The sequence below is a fragment of the Hippocampus bargibanti genome, linkage group LG03, assembly GCF_051943395.1.
Source record: "Hippocampus bargibanti isolate YZ-2025 linkage group LG03, ASM5194339v1, whole genome shotgun sequence".
Classification (NCBI taxonomy): Eukaryota; Metazoa; Chordata; class Actinopteri; order Syngnathiformes; family Syngnathidae; genus Hippocampus; species Hippocampus bargibanti.
In genome coordinates, this window is record NC_142736.1 from 26,270,727 (window position 1) to 26,284,573 (window position 13,847).

Consider the following 13,847-nt stretch of genomic DNA (forward strand, 5'->3'; position numbering starts at 1 on the left):
TAAGCAAGTGAGCCATCATGTGAGGATAGTAAGAATAACATTTACTTTAACAAGTGCTCAAGCGCGGTTGTGCTGCTTATCAGGGTAAATCTACATGAAGAATGACAGCCCAATAGGGACAAAAAAAGAAAAAAAAGTATAAAAAGAAAGTCACAAAAAAACAACAGCGCGTTTGACACCACACATATCTTTGATCAAAACATACAAATTTGCAGTGAATTATGTGAAACCTTAGTCGTCTAATGTTCCCCTGTTCTGCAATATACATTTGGTAGTACAGTGATACCTCGGTTTACGAATCCCTTGGTTTACGAACTTTGCGGTTTACGAACGTTACATTTATGAAAATTTTACCTTGGCATACAAACTGGCATACGGACTTTTTTGTACACGGAGCTGCCTCAAAGAGTGATGTGTCGTTTCCGAACGAGCCCGTTCTTCTAACAACAAAATGGCAGCCGACTGTTTTTGTCCTCTATTCCCCGCCCCTAGTCTGAGGTAAAGCCATGTGATTGGTCAAGAACGCAGCAGTGAGGGGAGGTGGTTTAAACATTAAAGAGACAGGCAGACAACAGTGAGAGAGTTTGAATTTTGATTCAAAGGCAGAGTATAGACTGCAAGGTTAAAACAACCCGCACAAGCCATTTGTACACTTGATGCAAAAAGCTATCAACCCAGCTAAACAGAACACAATTGATGAGGAACTAGATAAAATGATCACAAAGAAAGCACCTACAAGGGATCATTCCTCAAGATGGTGAAAGAAAGTTACGTTCCTCATCAAATGTTTAATGCTGATAAAACCGGCCACCCCATTTGATCAAGCCATCAACGACCATTACAAAGGTAAATAAAACGACTTTATTATACAGTACAGTTTACTTCTTTAATTATAATACCATAGCACATTTATTATACATAAAATAGGGTATATTTTGTGTAGTTTTAAGGCTTACAAAATTAGAAAGTAGAAAATTATGTTTTATGGGGACCTGGGAACGGATTATTCTCATTTTAATAGTTTCCTATGGAAAATTAATTTTTGGGATACATTCTTTTCACCTTACACACTCTGTCTTGGAACCAATTAAGTTCATAAGCCAATGTATCACTCTATTTGATTAGCTGATGTGATAATCTATGCGCATGGAGACACTGAAAAACTTAGACTGGTTCCCAAAGTATAAACGGTGCCCAAAAAAACTCACTTCAGACAGTTACATCATATTGAGACACACGTTAGTGTGCTGATGTGTGTATCAAATTGGGACAGCCTTGTAAATGACATCAAACTTGGTAGAGACACGCCACAACGTCTTTTATGACATGGACTATTTTAGGACAAACATTTGCCTTCAGCCTTCAGATATTTATGCGGCAAATGGAAAATCTACCCTAGTTTGGACTTGGCCGTGTTAATTTTAGACCTTGTGCAAGTCATCTGCCACTGGTGCTCCGACTTGGACACAATGTGTTTATGAAACAACAACAAGACGGATGGCGGACTGCGCACTGCGCACTCTTCAAAGAAGGAATTGGTGGGGTTAGTGGGAGGTGGGGGAAATTTAGGTAAACATACAGAAGGGTAAAATAGGAGTCCTGGTTGAAGATGCGTCTCAAAGACAAAAAACACGGCACATGCACGCTTGACTTGTCTCACATTCCAGAGACAACCCCTAAATCTGTGCCGAGTGTGAAATACCGCGGGAGGGTGGTCTCTGCACTTTTACTCATCTTCACTGTCTGTCCACAGCAAACCATATGGATTTTGCTGCCGGGTCAGCAAGAAACTTATTTAAAAAAAATCACATTTATATTCAACGTCATGAACCAACAGGAACCGCTGCTGCTGCTTCTGACTAGACTGCAATGGGGATGAACTCTCCCCTCTAAAATAAAACAGCTGGATACAGTTACATATTCAGCTCCCACTAAATAAAGTCCCCATTTATTTTTGGCCTTCATCTGTTCCACTGGTCCGGTAATAAGGGCAACAAGCACGGGGGCAAAAACATCTTCCAGCACAGCGTGTAAACATGAAATTGTACACGCGGCAAAGATGTGTTCAAGGTAATACCCGGGCCTAAACAGAAATTGGGTTTCCATTTACGTGTATGCGCTAGTCAAACTCGTAGACCCTTCAAGGTCGTATTATTTGGAATTTAAATTAAACCACCTTCATATCTGACTGGGCTTAAGGGTAGCTTGGATCAGTTATTTCTTCACTTATTTTAGTCAAGATTTAATCTAAAGATAATTAGTCTCAACGAACAAGTAGTAAGAATTAGTAAAACGATTGCAACAAGGCGTTGTTTTTGTTTTACACTTAATTTGAAATTTTATTGCAAGATAACATGTAAAGACCAGTTTTTTTTTAGCTTTTACACTTAACAGTGGTAAAAATATACAGTATTCACATTGTATGAAGAAAATTCCAAGATAGATAGAAAAGTTGGGGAAAAAATGCAGTTAACATCACACTGGAACATCTTATTGTGCATCCGCTAGGGGAGGTGTGTTGAAGATGCCTGGTTGATTGAAAGTGGTGAAAATACTGAATTTGAGCATATAGTGATACCTTGGCTTACAAACTTAATTGGTTCCCAGATAGTGTGTAAGGCTAAAAGTCTATTTCAAAAATTAATTTCCCATAGGAAACCATTAAAATGAGAATAATTCGTTTCCAGGTCACCATAAAACATAATTTTCTACTTTCAAATTTTCTAAGCCTTAAAACTACACAAAATAAACCTCATTTTATGTATAATAAATATGATATGTTATTATAATTAAAGAAATAAACTGTACTATATAATAACGTTGTTTTATTTACCTTTGTGATGGTCGTTGATGGCTTGATGGCAGATTCTGATTCTGATTCTGATTGATGGAATGGAGTGCCCGGTTTCATCAGCATTAAAACACTTGATGAGGAACATAGCCTTCTTCTTTCACCATCTTGAGGAATGATCCCTTGTAGGTGCTTTCTCTGTGATAATTTTACCTAGTTCCTCATTTGTGTTCTGTTTAGCTGGGTTGATAACTTTTTGCATCAGGTGTACAGATGGCTTGTGCGGGTTATTTGTGGAGCCTGATTGATGGGATATTTTAACCTTGCAGTCTACACTCTGCCTTTGAACTATCAAAGTTGAAACAAGTCCAAATTTCACTGTTTTCTATCCATTTGCTCATTCTCTCTCTGTCGTCTGCCTGTGTCTTTATGGTTTAACGGCCTCACTCTCTCTGTCTCTCTCTGTCTGTAACCCCCACTCCCTCACTGCTGCATTCTTGACCAATCACGTGGCTTTAACCGTAGACTGGGGGCGGGAAATAGAGGACAAAAACAGTTGGCTGCCATTTTGTTGTTAGAACGGGCTTGTTCGTGAACGATACATCACTCATTGTTGCGCTCTGTGTGTATCCCGAAAAAAAGTTTGTATGCCGAGGTAAAATTTTAATAATTTAACGTTTGTAAACCGCAAAGTTCGTCAGCCAAGGGGTTCGTAAACCGAGGTATCACTGTATTTATAAATGCCTCAAATAAAAATATAGCTATACATTCTTGACTTATACGTTTTGTCACATGCCTTTGTCACATTTCGGCTCGATTAGTGAAATGCGGTTTACTTTGAAGTAAACCAACCAATCCTCCATGAAGCGTCACCAGGTGGTCCAGAAAGCTGCTGCTCGACTCTTGACTGGTACTCGTAAGAGGGAGCACATAACTCATACTCTGGCATCCCTTCACTGGCTCCCTAGACATTTTAGAGTTCTTTTCAAAATCTTATTATTTGTTTTCAAATCTTTAAATGGCCTCGCTCATCCACCCCTGCACACCTTCGCGGCACCTCAGGTCTGCTGATCAGACATCATTAGATGTGCCAAAAACTAAACTGAGGCTCAGAAGGGATCGAGGCTTTTCCGTTGCTGGTCCCACTCTTGGATGACCTGCCACTGAACATTCCCGCAAACCTGGAGCTGTCCATCTTTAAAACCCGTCTCAAAACGTACTCTTTGGCATTTGACTCAGCATGATTCAGACTTCATTTAGTTTTACTCTCTGGTGCTTTCTACTATCTTTGTGACTACTTTATTTTCTGTATAGGATAGTAGTCCATGTTAAGCGCTATGTCACGGTTTCAGCTGTTGTTAAACCACTATATAAATCAATATGTATTGTATTGTATTGTGTTGTCTGCTCCTACATTGAAATATTTCCTATTCAAATATTTTAAACCAGCACCTGGCTACAAAAGGTACACATTGGAATAGGGGACATTTAGCATTTACCTATTTGCTCTACATAAGTAAAGTCAAGTATGACTTCATTTTGCAGCTCTCGATGAAATGGTGCTGTTTTGATCTTGTTTCGATACAGTCATGGTAACATGGCTGCTTAACTTTCCAAGTCTCTGAAGCATAAAACATCCAGCGATTTGAAAATACTGACAAAACAGGTGGGCGGTTCACTAGTAATTTGTTGTTTGCACATCCTGCGTGCGCAGCTTTCCAAATTTTGCTTCCCGACTCTTGTCACAAGTCTCTGTCACCGTCCACCTCAGCTCAGGCCGTAACTCGACACGTTCTTACATCCAGCGCCTGACTCTGCTGCTAAGTTGTTTCCCTGTGTTGCTGCACCGTTGCCATGGTGAGACTTTTTGTGTATGCAATCCAGTATGTGTGTGTGCGTATGTATGTGTGTGAGCGAGGGGCTTCATACGCACATAAGCTGCCGCTTTGAACTTACGCAAGAGAGGGAAAAGGGGTTGCGAGGGCAGGGGGGTGAAGCACATAAACTTTAGTGGAAATGGTGGCCCTTTAGGGGTTAACCGTTGGGTTTAAGTATGTGTGTGTATGTGACAGATGTGGAAACAAGCCCAATGGTGGCGAAGGTCGTTTTTAATCAGGCAGTTTGTCAGGCGAGACTTGAGCGAGCCTTGTGAGATGGCATTTGAATAATTTTGCAAGTACAGTTCGGTACTAGCTTTTTTTTGTTTGACCCATGATAAAAAGTGAAATCTATGATAACATCCATAAAATGGCCATTTTACTCTATTTGACCAAAAAAAGGTTGGCGCTGCTGAATAGAATCTGACGATTACAACTGGTTTAGCAGTTACAGTGATACCTCCGCATACGAACGCTCACGAACCTTTCGCCTCACGAACATTAAATTCGCGAGCGTATGGTCTGTGCTGACGAACACGTTTTCGGCAGATGAACCAAACAACATGGCGCCACGGTGGCTGGCAGACTAGTTTTCCGCGGATGAACCCCAAACCACACGGTCGAATAGCGCCACGGTGGCTGGCGGACTAGTTTTCATCACCCCCTTTTTTTGAGTGCGGACGTGGTTTGTTATCGAGTGTAGTACTTTTGCTCCTATGGGACCGAAAAAGACCACAGGTGAGTGTTAAGCCGAAGAAGACACAAAAGAAAATTATGGTCGAGCAGAAGAAGAAGATTATCAAAAAACACGAACGAAGTGTGCGTTTGTGTGACTTAGCGTCCCAGTGCAAGTACGCTAAGTCGACCATTGCTACCATCCTTAAGAACAAGGAAGCTATTAAGGGTGCGTGTGTGGCTAAGGGTGTTTCTGTGTTGTCTAAGCAACGGTCTCAGGCAATAGAAGAGGTTGAAAAACGTCTGTTGATATGGATTAATGGGAATCAGCTAGCAGGGGACAGTGTGAGTGAGGGTATTATCGCTGAGAAAGCATGGCAATTTCACTCGGATATCATCAAGAGGCAACTACATCAACGACCATCACAAAGGTAAATAAAATGACTATGATACAGTACAGTTTATTTCTTTAATTACAATACAAAAGCACATTTATTATACATAAAAATAAGGTATATTTTGCGTAGTTTGAAGGCTTATTTAGTAGAAAATTATGTTTTATGGGGACCTGGAAACTGATTATTCTCATTTTAATGGTTTTCTTCTGGAAAATAAATGTTTGGCAGACGAACTTTTGGCCTTACACACACTTTCTGGGAACCAATTGAGTTCGTGAGCTGCGGTATCACTGTACCATGTTAAACATACAACCACAATGCTAAAGAGGTATCCAGTCAATGGCTTTATTCATTCATGCTGGGAAGAAAAACAAAATGTCTCTGCAAAACACCTTCCTGTTCTTTCTTTTTTACGTGAATCGATTTACTTGAATCCACTTTGATGTAGTTGCATTAACTGCCTCACCGTGCGATTGTTTTTTTCACCATGCAATTCAGCTTGTCCCCACATTCCATAAGACTTTCAAACTGTTTATAAGTGTGAGTGTGAGTGTGAATGGTTGTTTGCCCATGTGCACCCTGTTATTAGTTTACAAGTCTTACTGTATCCTGCCTCTCCCCCAGAGTCGGTTCCAGCTCACACGTGACCCTCATGAGGACAAGCGCTATAAATGGTGGATAGTTGAATAGTTCAAAGTATAATGTGATTAGCATCTCTTTACACTTGTGTGACGATTAGTAATGTTATGTTCCTTAAAACATCGATCGTACACTAAATAAAACGTTTTATAATGCCAACAGTTTGCGCCTGGAATGGATCATTAACTTCCTGGGAAGGAAAGTATTTGGAAAGCTACTCTTCTCCATATTTATTTATTTATTTATTTATTTATTTATTTATTTATTTATTTATTTATTTTAAATCGTGCATATACACTGTGTCGATCTCAGAGACTCGCTGTTCGACCAGCACGCTAGGGAGCCAGGGGGCCAGTTCAGTGTTTGTTTAAACAAGGTCAGTACATGTGCGCACCCACCCACCCACACACACACACACACACACACACACACACACACACACACACACACACACACACACACACGCACACACACACAACACACACACACACACACACACACACACACACACACACACACGCACAGGCATTTACTGTATGCTGCACCAAAGCTGTATATGGCCTTGGAGGATGGGTCTGCACTGGCTCCTTCCTGTTTCCCAGTTCCTCCTGCCTCGACCTCTCTATAAAACTCATACTCCTTGTGACTTGCCTCCACGCTGAGCACTAAGCCTGATTACGACAAACGGCTTCCAACGTGTCCATATCAAATAAAGCCCGGTTGCAAAGCAATAGCAATTTCAAGTGAAAAGCCCTGAATTGTTGTCTCGACGCCAAATTTTGGCCGCCAGTCTATTTAAGGAGCTGCGATATACAAATAACAAATAAGACGGGCTGCAAAATAAAAAAGGGGGTGAGGGAAGCTGAACAATCAAAACAGTAAATCAAATCCACCCAGAATATTTGGAGCCATTTATGTGAGACATTTATTTCATTTCCAACTGCTCCTGAAGTCGGAGAATTTGGAATTTAGTCACAATTCAGTGGAAAAAAATTGCTTATACTGTATATTGCAATGTCAGTTGTGTTAAGGGATATGATAGAAGAGACTCCTCTCACCGGCACGTGTCATGGCAGTGAAGGATAAGTACCTGTTGTACTCTTTAGAAATAATTACTTTTATATTTTTATGACGTGTCTGAAGTTACTCTCCCTTTTCATGCTTCTGTCTCACTTCCAGGTGAGTCATGGTATTTTAGTTTAGCTTTATATAACCTCATTATTAAGTACATTATCAGTACAAACTATTATTTTATCGTAATGAGGGAAAACGTGTTTTGGATTATGAGGTCGCAAGCAAGCAGCAATCCGAGAATGTATTTTTTATTTTTGACCTTCAGGGTTTCTCCACATTCTTTTATTTATTTTTTTGCATCCTTGGGTTGCAACTCTTTGCACGTGCTGCATGTAACAGGTGCTGTGAAATAAAATGAAAAGATAGCCTTTTCTGTTGTCATATCTATCGTTCTTTCTCTTGTGTCTGCCCGCCTTCATTTGCGGCCCAGCAGGTATTACCAAAGTGCTCCTTGTATTTGTGTGGGCGCAGCAGCACTCGATTAAGCTGGTTAAATACGCACGAGGATACCTCAGCCGGCCAGAGAGGCTTTGGACTTAAATGTCTCCTAGCAACAAGTGTACTGATTGTGATCTGTGGCTAGCCCCTGAGGAATGGCTCACATAGAGTCAAAGACAGTCGGGCACAGACGAGGCCATTTTCATCATATATTATGACATGAAAAAACACATCTGAATGCTTCAATTTAAGCGCAACATGGCATGAGTCAGACTCCCAAAAAATAGACCGAAATATAGGGTGAACTGCAGTTATCCAACCAATTTATCTTATTTTCATTTAACCCCTTTAGTCAAAAATCTGCGCTCGAAGCAGACGCACAAAAAAAAATATTGTTCTCCATCCTTGTTTTTCTGTTGACACAGCATCTCACTTGTTGCACAGCGCAGTCACAAAAGGAAGTCACACACAGCCATGCCCATATGGTAGTCGTGGCGTCATCAGATGACATCACACCACTAGAGTCAAGCTCTACAGAGAATAAAGTCCGGGCTCATAGGAGGGAGGGGGGGTGTGTAGCACAGGACTACTGCTAGTGCTGCTGCTCCTGGAGTACAGTTTGCTTCATGTGTGGAATTTGACGACGAGACAGAGGAGAAAAAAAATCCCACACTGTGTCATCATTTCTCAACTCTTAAAACATTGTTTGTAACATCAATTAGGCCTTATAATAATTTAAATTGCACAGCTGGATAGCTGTGATCAGATTTTTCTGGCAGTGTTATTGTGCCTACAGGGATTAGCACTACCCACACCTTCAGTGCACCTGAGAAACATGAGATGTACAAGCTAGTTTACACTCTAATGTGCCTTGACCCCCTTGTGATCAGTAGAGTGGGTCAAGTAACTTGAAGCCAACCTTTTATTTCCTTTGGAGCATTCCGAAACTATCCGTCCTAATACTGAATGTAGCGTCTGCAAAAGCATTGGTGCAGGGGTATTGGTTTGTCCGTATGATGTGTTTTGGCAACATTTCAAGCTCAGATCACTCCAGACCCATAAAACTTGGAATCAACTATTTTCTTCTGATGAAAGTGTAAGATTTCTTACTTAGACTTGAATGTGTATGTAGTCCTAAAAGTAAATATTCTGTGGGTCCTGGAATTTGAGTGAAAATCACAAAAACCCTGGCACTGGAGTGGACACATTTTTGCAGAACATCTGGCAGCGAATGAGTTAATGAACTTTTTTTGGGGGAGTGGGGGGTGCAAAAAATATATTTAACAAACAAAACAAAAGATTTGGCTGATACATCTGGACTCAAACTGACACGTACATAAAGGACAAACAGTGAATGTTTGATTAGATGTAAAAACAATTTGTTAGTGGAAAGCTGGCCGCATTATGATGAGAATAAATTTTAATGTCTGAATTTGGAACTGATGTATTATTAAAGGCCATCAAGTGAATACTTTAGAATTTCATATTTGCTTTGATGAGTTAACTCAAAAGAAATTCAAATGATGTTTTCAAATGACAATAAAGAGAGATACATCATAAATTACTCTTCAGAATAAATTGTCCAATATTGGTATAAAACACAATAGGGTGGAAGGCAAGAGCAATACCCAAACAAATGATGAGAAATCAGGCCAAGTGTGGAGCAAAGCTTGGTTGACAAACTTTGACCGCTAAATTATGCATGGTCACATATGGGAGGATAGAATCTTGGTCACACTGAGGTTGAAATCGTTAATTATCAGCCTGGAGCGGAGTCTGCTTGACTAAATGTGTGAGAAAAGACAGAGGCCGTTTCTTAAGCGGCAACAACAATACATTAAGACTGACCTTCCGGGCTATTTTCAATTCATTTCATGCCAACAGCAGTTCGAGCTTTCTAACTGAAACTTGGTTACAATTGTTCTAAACCTGCCAATAACAATTCAGTCTTGGATTGGAGTCGCATACTTAACGCATTGCTGAGCTTTAAAAAGCCTGTCAGCTAACAAAAGATGAGACAATTGAAATGGCAAAGGCACGGATCCCACACACACGTGATCCAGCCTCGTATTTGTTCTGATTTTTAAATAGATTTTTACCAATTACAAGTTCAAGCTGCTGTCCTCTTAAATTCTTTACTATCTAATTGAAAACAGATTCTTTACTTACAGTGTATCGTAGGTGTTCAAATACATGTGTTCTCCTGAATACCTGTGTTCAAATATCTGTGAAAATGGCGCGTCACAACAACATTCGTGACACTCTGACAAAGGCGGAAGTATACGCCGAAACATGTCAGGTATTTGAACACCTACAATACACTGTCTGTAAGTAAAGAATCTGTTTTAAATTAGATATCAAGTGGATAGGATGAACTTAATACAACGATTCTTTACTATCTATTGAGGCCTTTGTTTTCGCAAGTGACATCAATGCAATTTTTACGATCCAACAAGTCAACCCCTGTTCATAATAAAACGCTCGTACAATATAAAGTCTTACCTCAACAAATTTAATGCTGGCAAGGCTACAGATGCCCCTCCCTAACATGTTAAAATGTGAAGGTACGATTGTTAGTTTGTGGAATGAAGTGTGCAGTGTTCCTGATAGGCCGATAGCGCCACTATTAAAGCTCTCAGCAGGAACTCGGCCATTGTTAGGGTTCACAACAAGTTCTACTTTAATCACAAAGGAGGATGCTTGTGACGTAAATTGTTTGCTTTCCAACTTAGCTGGTAGCACACGTTCGTGACCTCATGCCTGCTGCGATCATGACGTCTGAACCATTGACGAAGGGAGACTTTGATTGTCTGCTCTAACCGCGACAGACAACAAGGGCGTATGTCGGAATAGCTCGGACAATTGTATTTTTGACAATGTTTCATCTAATGTGTTCTGTTTTTTTTTATACAGTACAGTGATACCTCGGTTGACGAACCCCTTGGCTTATGAACCTTTCGGTTTACCAATGTTACATTTATGACAATTTTACCTTGGAGTATGAACTTTACCTTGGCATACAAACTTTTTTCGTACACAGCTGCTTCAATGAGTGATGTGTCGTTCGCGAACGAGCCCGTTCTTCTAACAACAAAATGGCAGCCGACTGTTTTTGTCCTCTACTCCCCGCTTAATGCTGATGAAACCGGCTACTCCATTCCATCAAGCCATCAACGACCATCACAAAGGTAAATAAAACGACTTTATTGTACAGTACAGTTTATTTCTTTAATTATAATACAATAGCACATTTATTATACACAAAATAAGGTATATGTTGTGTAGTTTTAAGGCTTAGAAAATTAAAAAGTAAAAAATTACGTTTTATGGGGACTTAGGAACGGACTATTCTCATTTTAATGGATTCCTATGGGAAATTAATTTTTGGGATACACACTTTTTGCCTGACACACTCTGTCTGGGAACCAATTAAGTTCGTAAGCCAAGGTATCACTGTATATTTTAACTCATTCACGACCATTCACAAATGTATTTGAGAATTAAAAATATGACGTACAGCGCCATTCCTGAATTTGTTCGGGTTTTGTTTTTCCTTATTTGGGTGGCGATAAAGAACTGGCCATGGCCTCTGGCAATGGTTTTTTCCCTTCCACAAGTGAGCAGCATTTCCCTTTTTTTCCATGTTAGCGCTTTGTTCCAGCTTCAGCTGTTGTAAAAGTTCTATACAAACCAATATGTATGTATTGCATTGTATTTTGGACAGCCATCCTCATTTCAAGCACATATAAATCCAGACCCATATCATTTAGGAAATATCTTTTTTCTGATGAAAGTAAAGAGTCTAAGGTTTATATGCTCTATTGAATGTTTATGTAGTCCTCAAACTCAATATTCTGTGTGTCCTGGAATTCGAGTGACAATGACACAAACCATGGCACTCGAGTGGACACATATTTGCAGGTCTGGAAGTGAATGAGTTAAATATTCAGTTGTTGTGAAAGCACTATATAAATGAAGTGGTAGTGTGTGTGCGCATGTAAAAAGAAAAAATACAGTAGCTGGTTATTACCATCTTAAAACAGCTGTGCAATTTTTAACAGCCAACTGATGTAGAAAGAACTACTGAGGGAACACCAGGATCTTCCAGCCAGTAAAAATACTCCCAAAACGTTATCAGTTACTGGCATCTAAACCACAAGTATGAAAAGTATTCCAAGTGGAATGAAGAGTTTATCAGGCTCATGGTGAACATACACTGTGTCTCAAATGCGGAAGGAAATCCCTGTAAAGTTTTGTAACTGTCTTTCACGAAGGAAGTGGCTGTTGAATTTTGGTGCGGTGTATTGCTCCCATTTTGTGTGCAACCAGCCCTGACGGGTGTAGGAGTTAAACTCGTGACTAAATTAATTTTCAAATGGCAGGTCACATCGGCTTCATGGCAGATTCATATAAGATACGAAAAAAAACTTGGCAAACTCATGTTGGTGTCAAAGTGCTAAATCACAAAATGTGATACCTTGACAATGGGATGGCCACTTGACGCCGCTTTGACAGCTCCTCTACTGCCCTCGGTCTCATAGTGTGCTCGGTGATGCGTTTTGGGTTGCACCTCAATCTTCAGTTCACACTGGCCGAACTGACTTGGCAGCGGCCAGTCTAGGGGGGGAAGAGAGGAGGTCCTAAGGAGAGAAAACCGCAGAGACACAAATACAATTCACTCCAACTAAAAGATACTCGGTCATATAAGATAATATTTTAGCTTTTAACCCTGGTTTTATTGCATACTAATGTTTCTAAGCCGAATGAAGTGCTATCAATCAAAAATAATGCGTCTGTCAAAGTGTTTGCTGTGCAAAGTGCACCTCATGTGTTGTGTGCCATACTGGCTACATTCCTGAACTAGTTCTCCCCCAACGGTTTTTTAAAAATGAAAATATGTGTAGTGACAACCATATTTGAACAGCTGCACTTGAAAATATATGGCTTTCTCAAGCGGGGAACTCTCTTTTATTCAAATAATAATAGCTTCAATTTTGCAATCACAGTCATGAAACAATATCAATTCAGTCATCAATCCAAGGGATTTGTAATATAATTCTGTGTACTTCCGTTTAATATGCTCAGCGAAACGCAGTACAAATAACACATCACTACTCTTAGCACATGCTGTATTATAAAAGCAATTTATCTGAAAGTATGATGCACAATAAGAGATGAATGAGGCCCGTTGCAAAAAGGTAAAGTAAAGGAGGCAATGTGCTGAAATCTAAATATAGAGTGAAAGACCATGTGGTGTCCCGGGTGATGGATGGGTCAGATCAACAGCAGACTCTACCCAGGAGAACCGTTACTTGACGTCTCTTTCGAAAAGTTTCTTCTCTTTGTCCTTTTTATTTAATTGAATATAACTTTTTTGCAGATTGTGTGTTACCGATGTAATCATTGTTTGTTAATCTATGGAAAAGTCCATCTGAAACATGAATAGAGACAAATGGGCGACCTTTAGATGATCTCATCATAAGCTTTCTTAAATGTCCAAGTCCTAAATTTGAGCCTCCCGGTCCAATATCTCAACTCTCATCATCGGACAAGCAGATGTACACGGCACAATGAAATGTATCAATTCAGTTAAAGTGCTTGACAAAACTAGGCAATGAAGTTCACAAAGCACAACATTCGCTCAGTCCATCTGTGTTGTAGTTCTTTTTTAATTTCTAGTTCAAGTTTGTTTACTAGATTAAGGCTGCCCAAACATAATGATGCAGTTTCTACCCATTTGAATTTTGTTTAAATATATAAATAATTCTAATGTTATGATATCTTAAATCAATTGAATAAATTTTATTATTTTCCACATATGCAATTATTGAATCAACTTTTATGAAATATTTACATCATTATAGTTTTTCTTCCAATGCTACCAAGGTATCCAAGAAAAGGACTAATTATTGCGTAATTTATTTGACGTTGTTGTGTTGAAAATGGCTTGCTTGA

At 39.7% G+C, this 13,847-nt stretch overlaps 1 protein-coding gene across 1 annotated transcript in view; it reads right to left on the reverse strand.

Annotated features, from left to right (window-relative positions):
• The window catches only part of nfatc3a (nuclear factor of activated T cells 3a), a 52,338-nt gene that overhangs the window by 21,790 nt on the left and 16,701 nt on the right, over positions 1 to 13,847 (reverse strand). Inside the window, exon 3 of the mRNA XM_088992833.1 lies at positions 12,370 to 12,532. Within this exon, the coding sequence (XP_088848959.1) occupies positions 12,370 to 12,532 (163 nt within the window). The remainder of the gene's footprint in view (positions 1 to 12,369; positions 12,533 to 13,847) is intronic.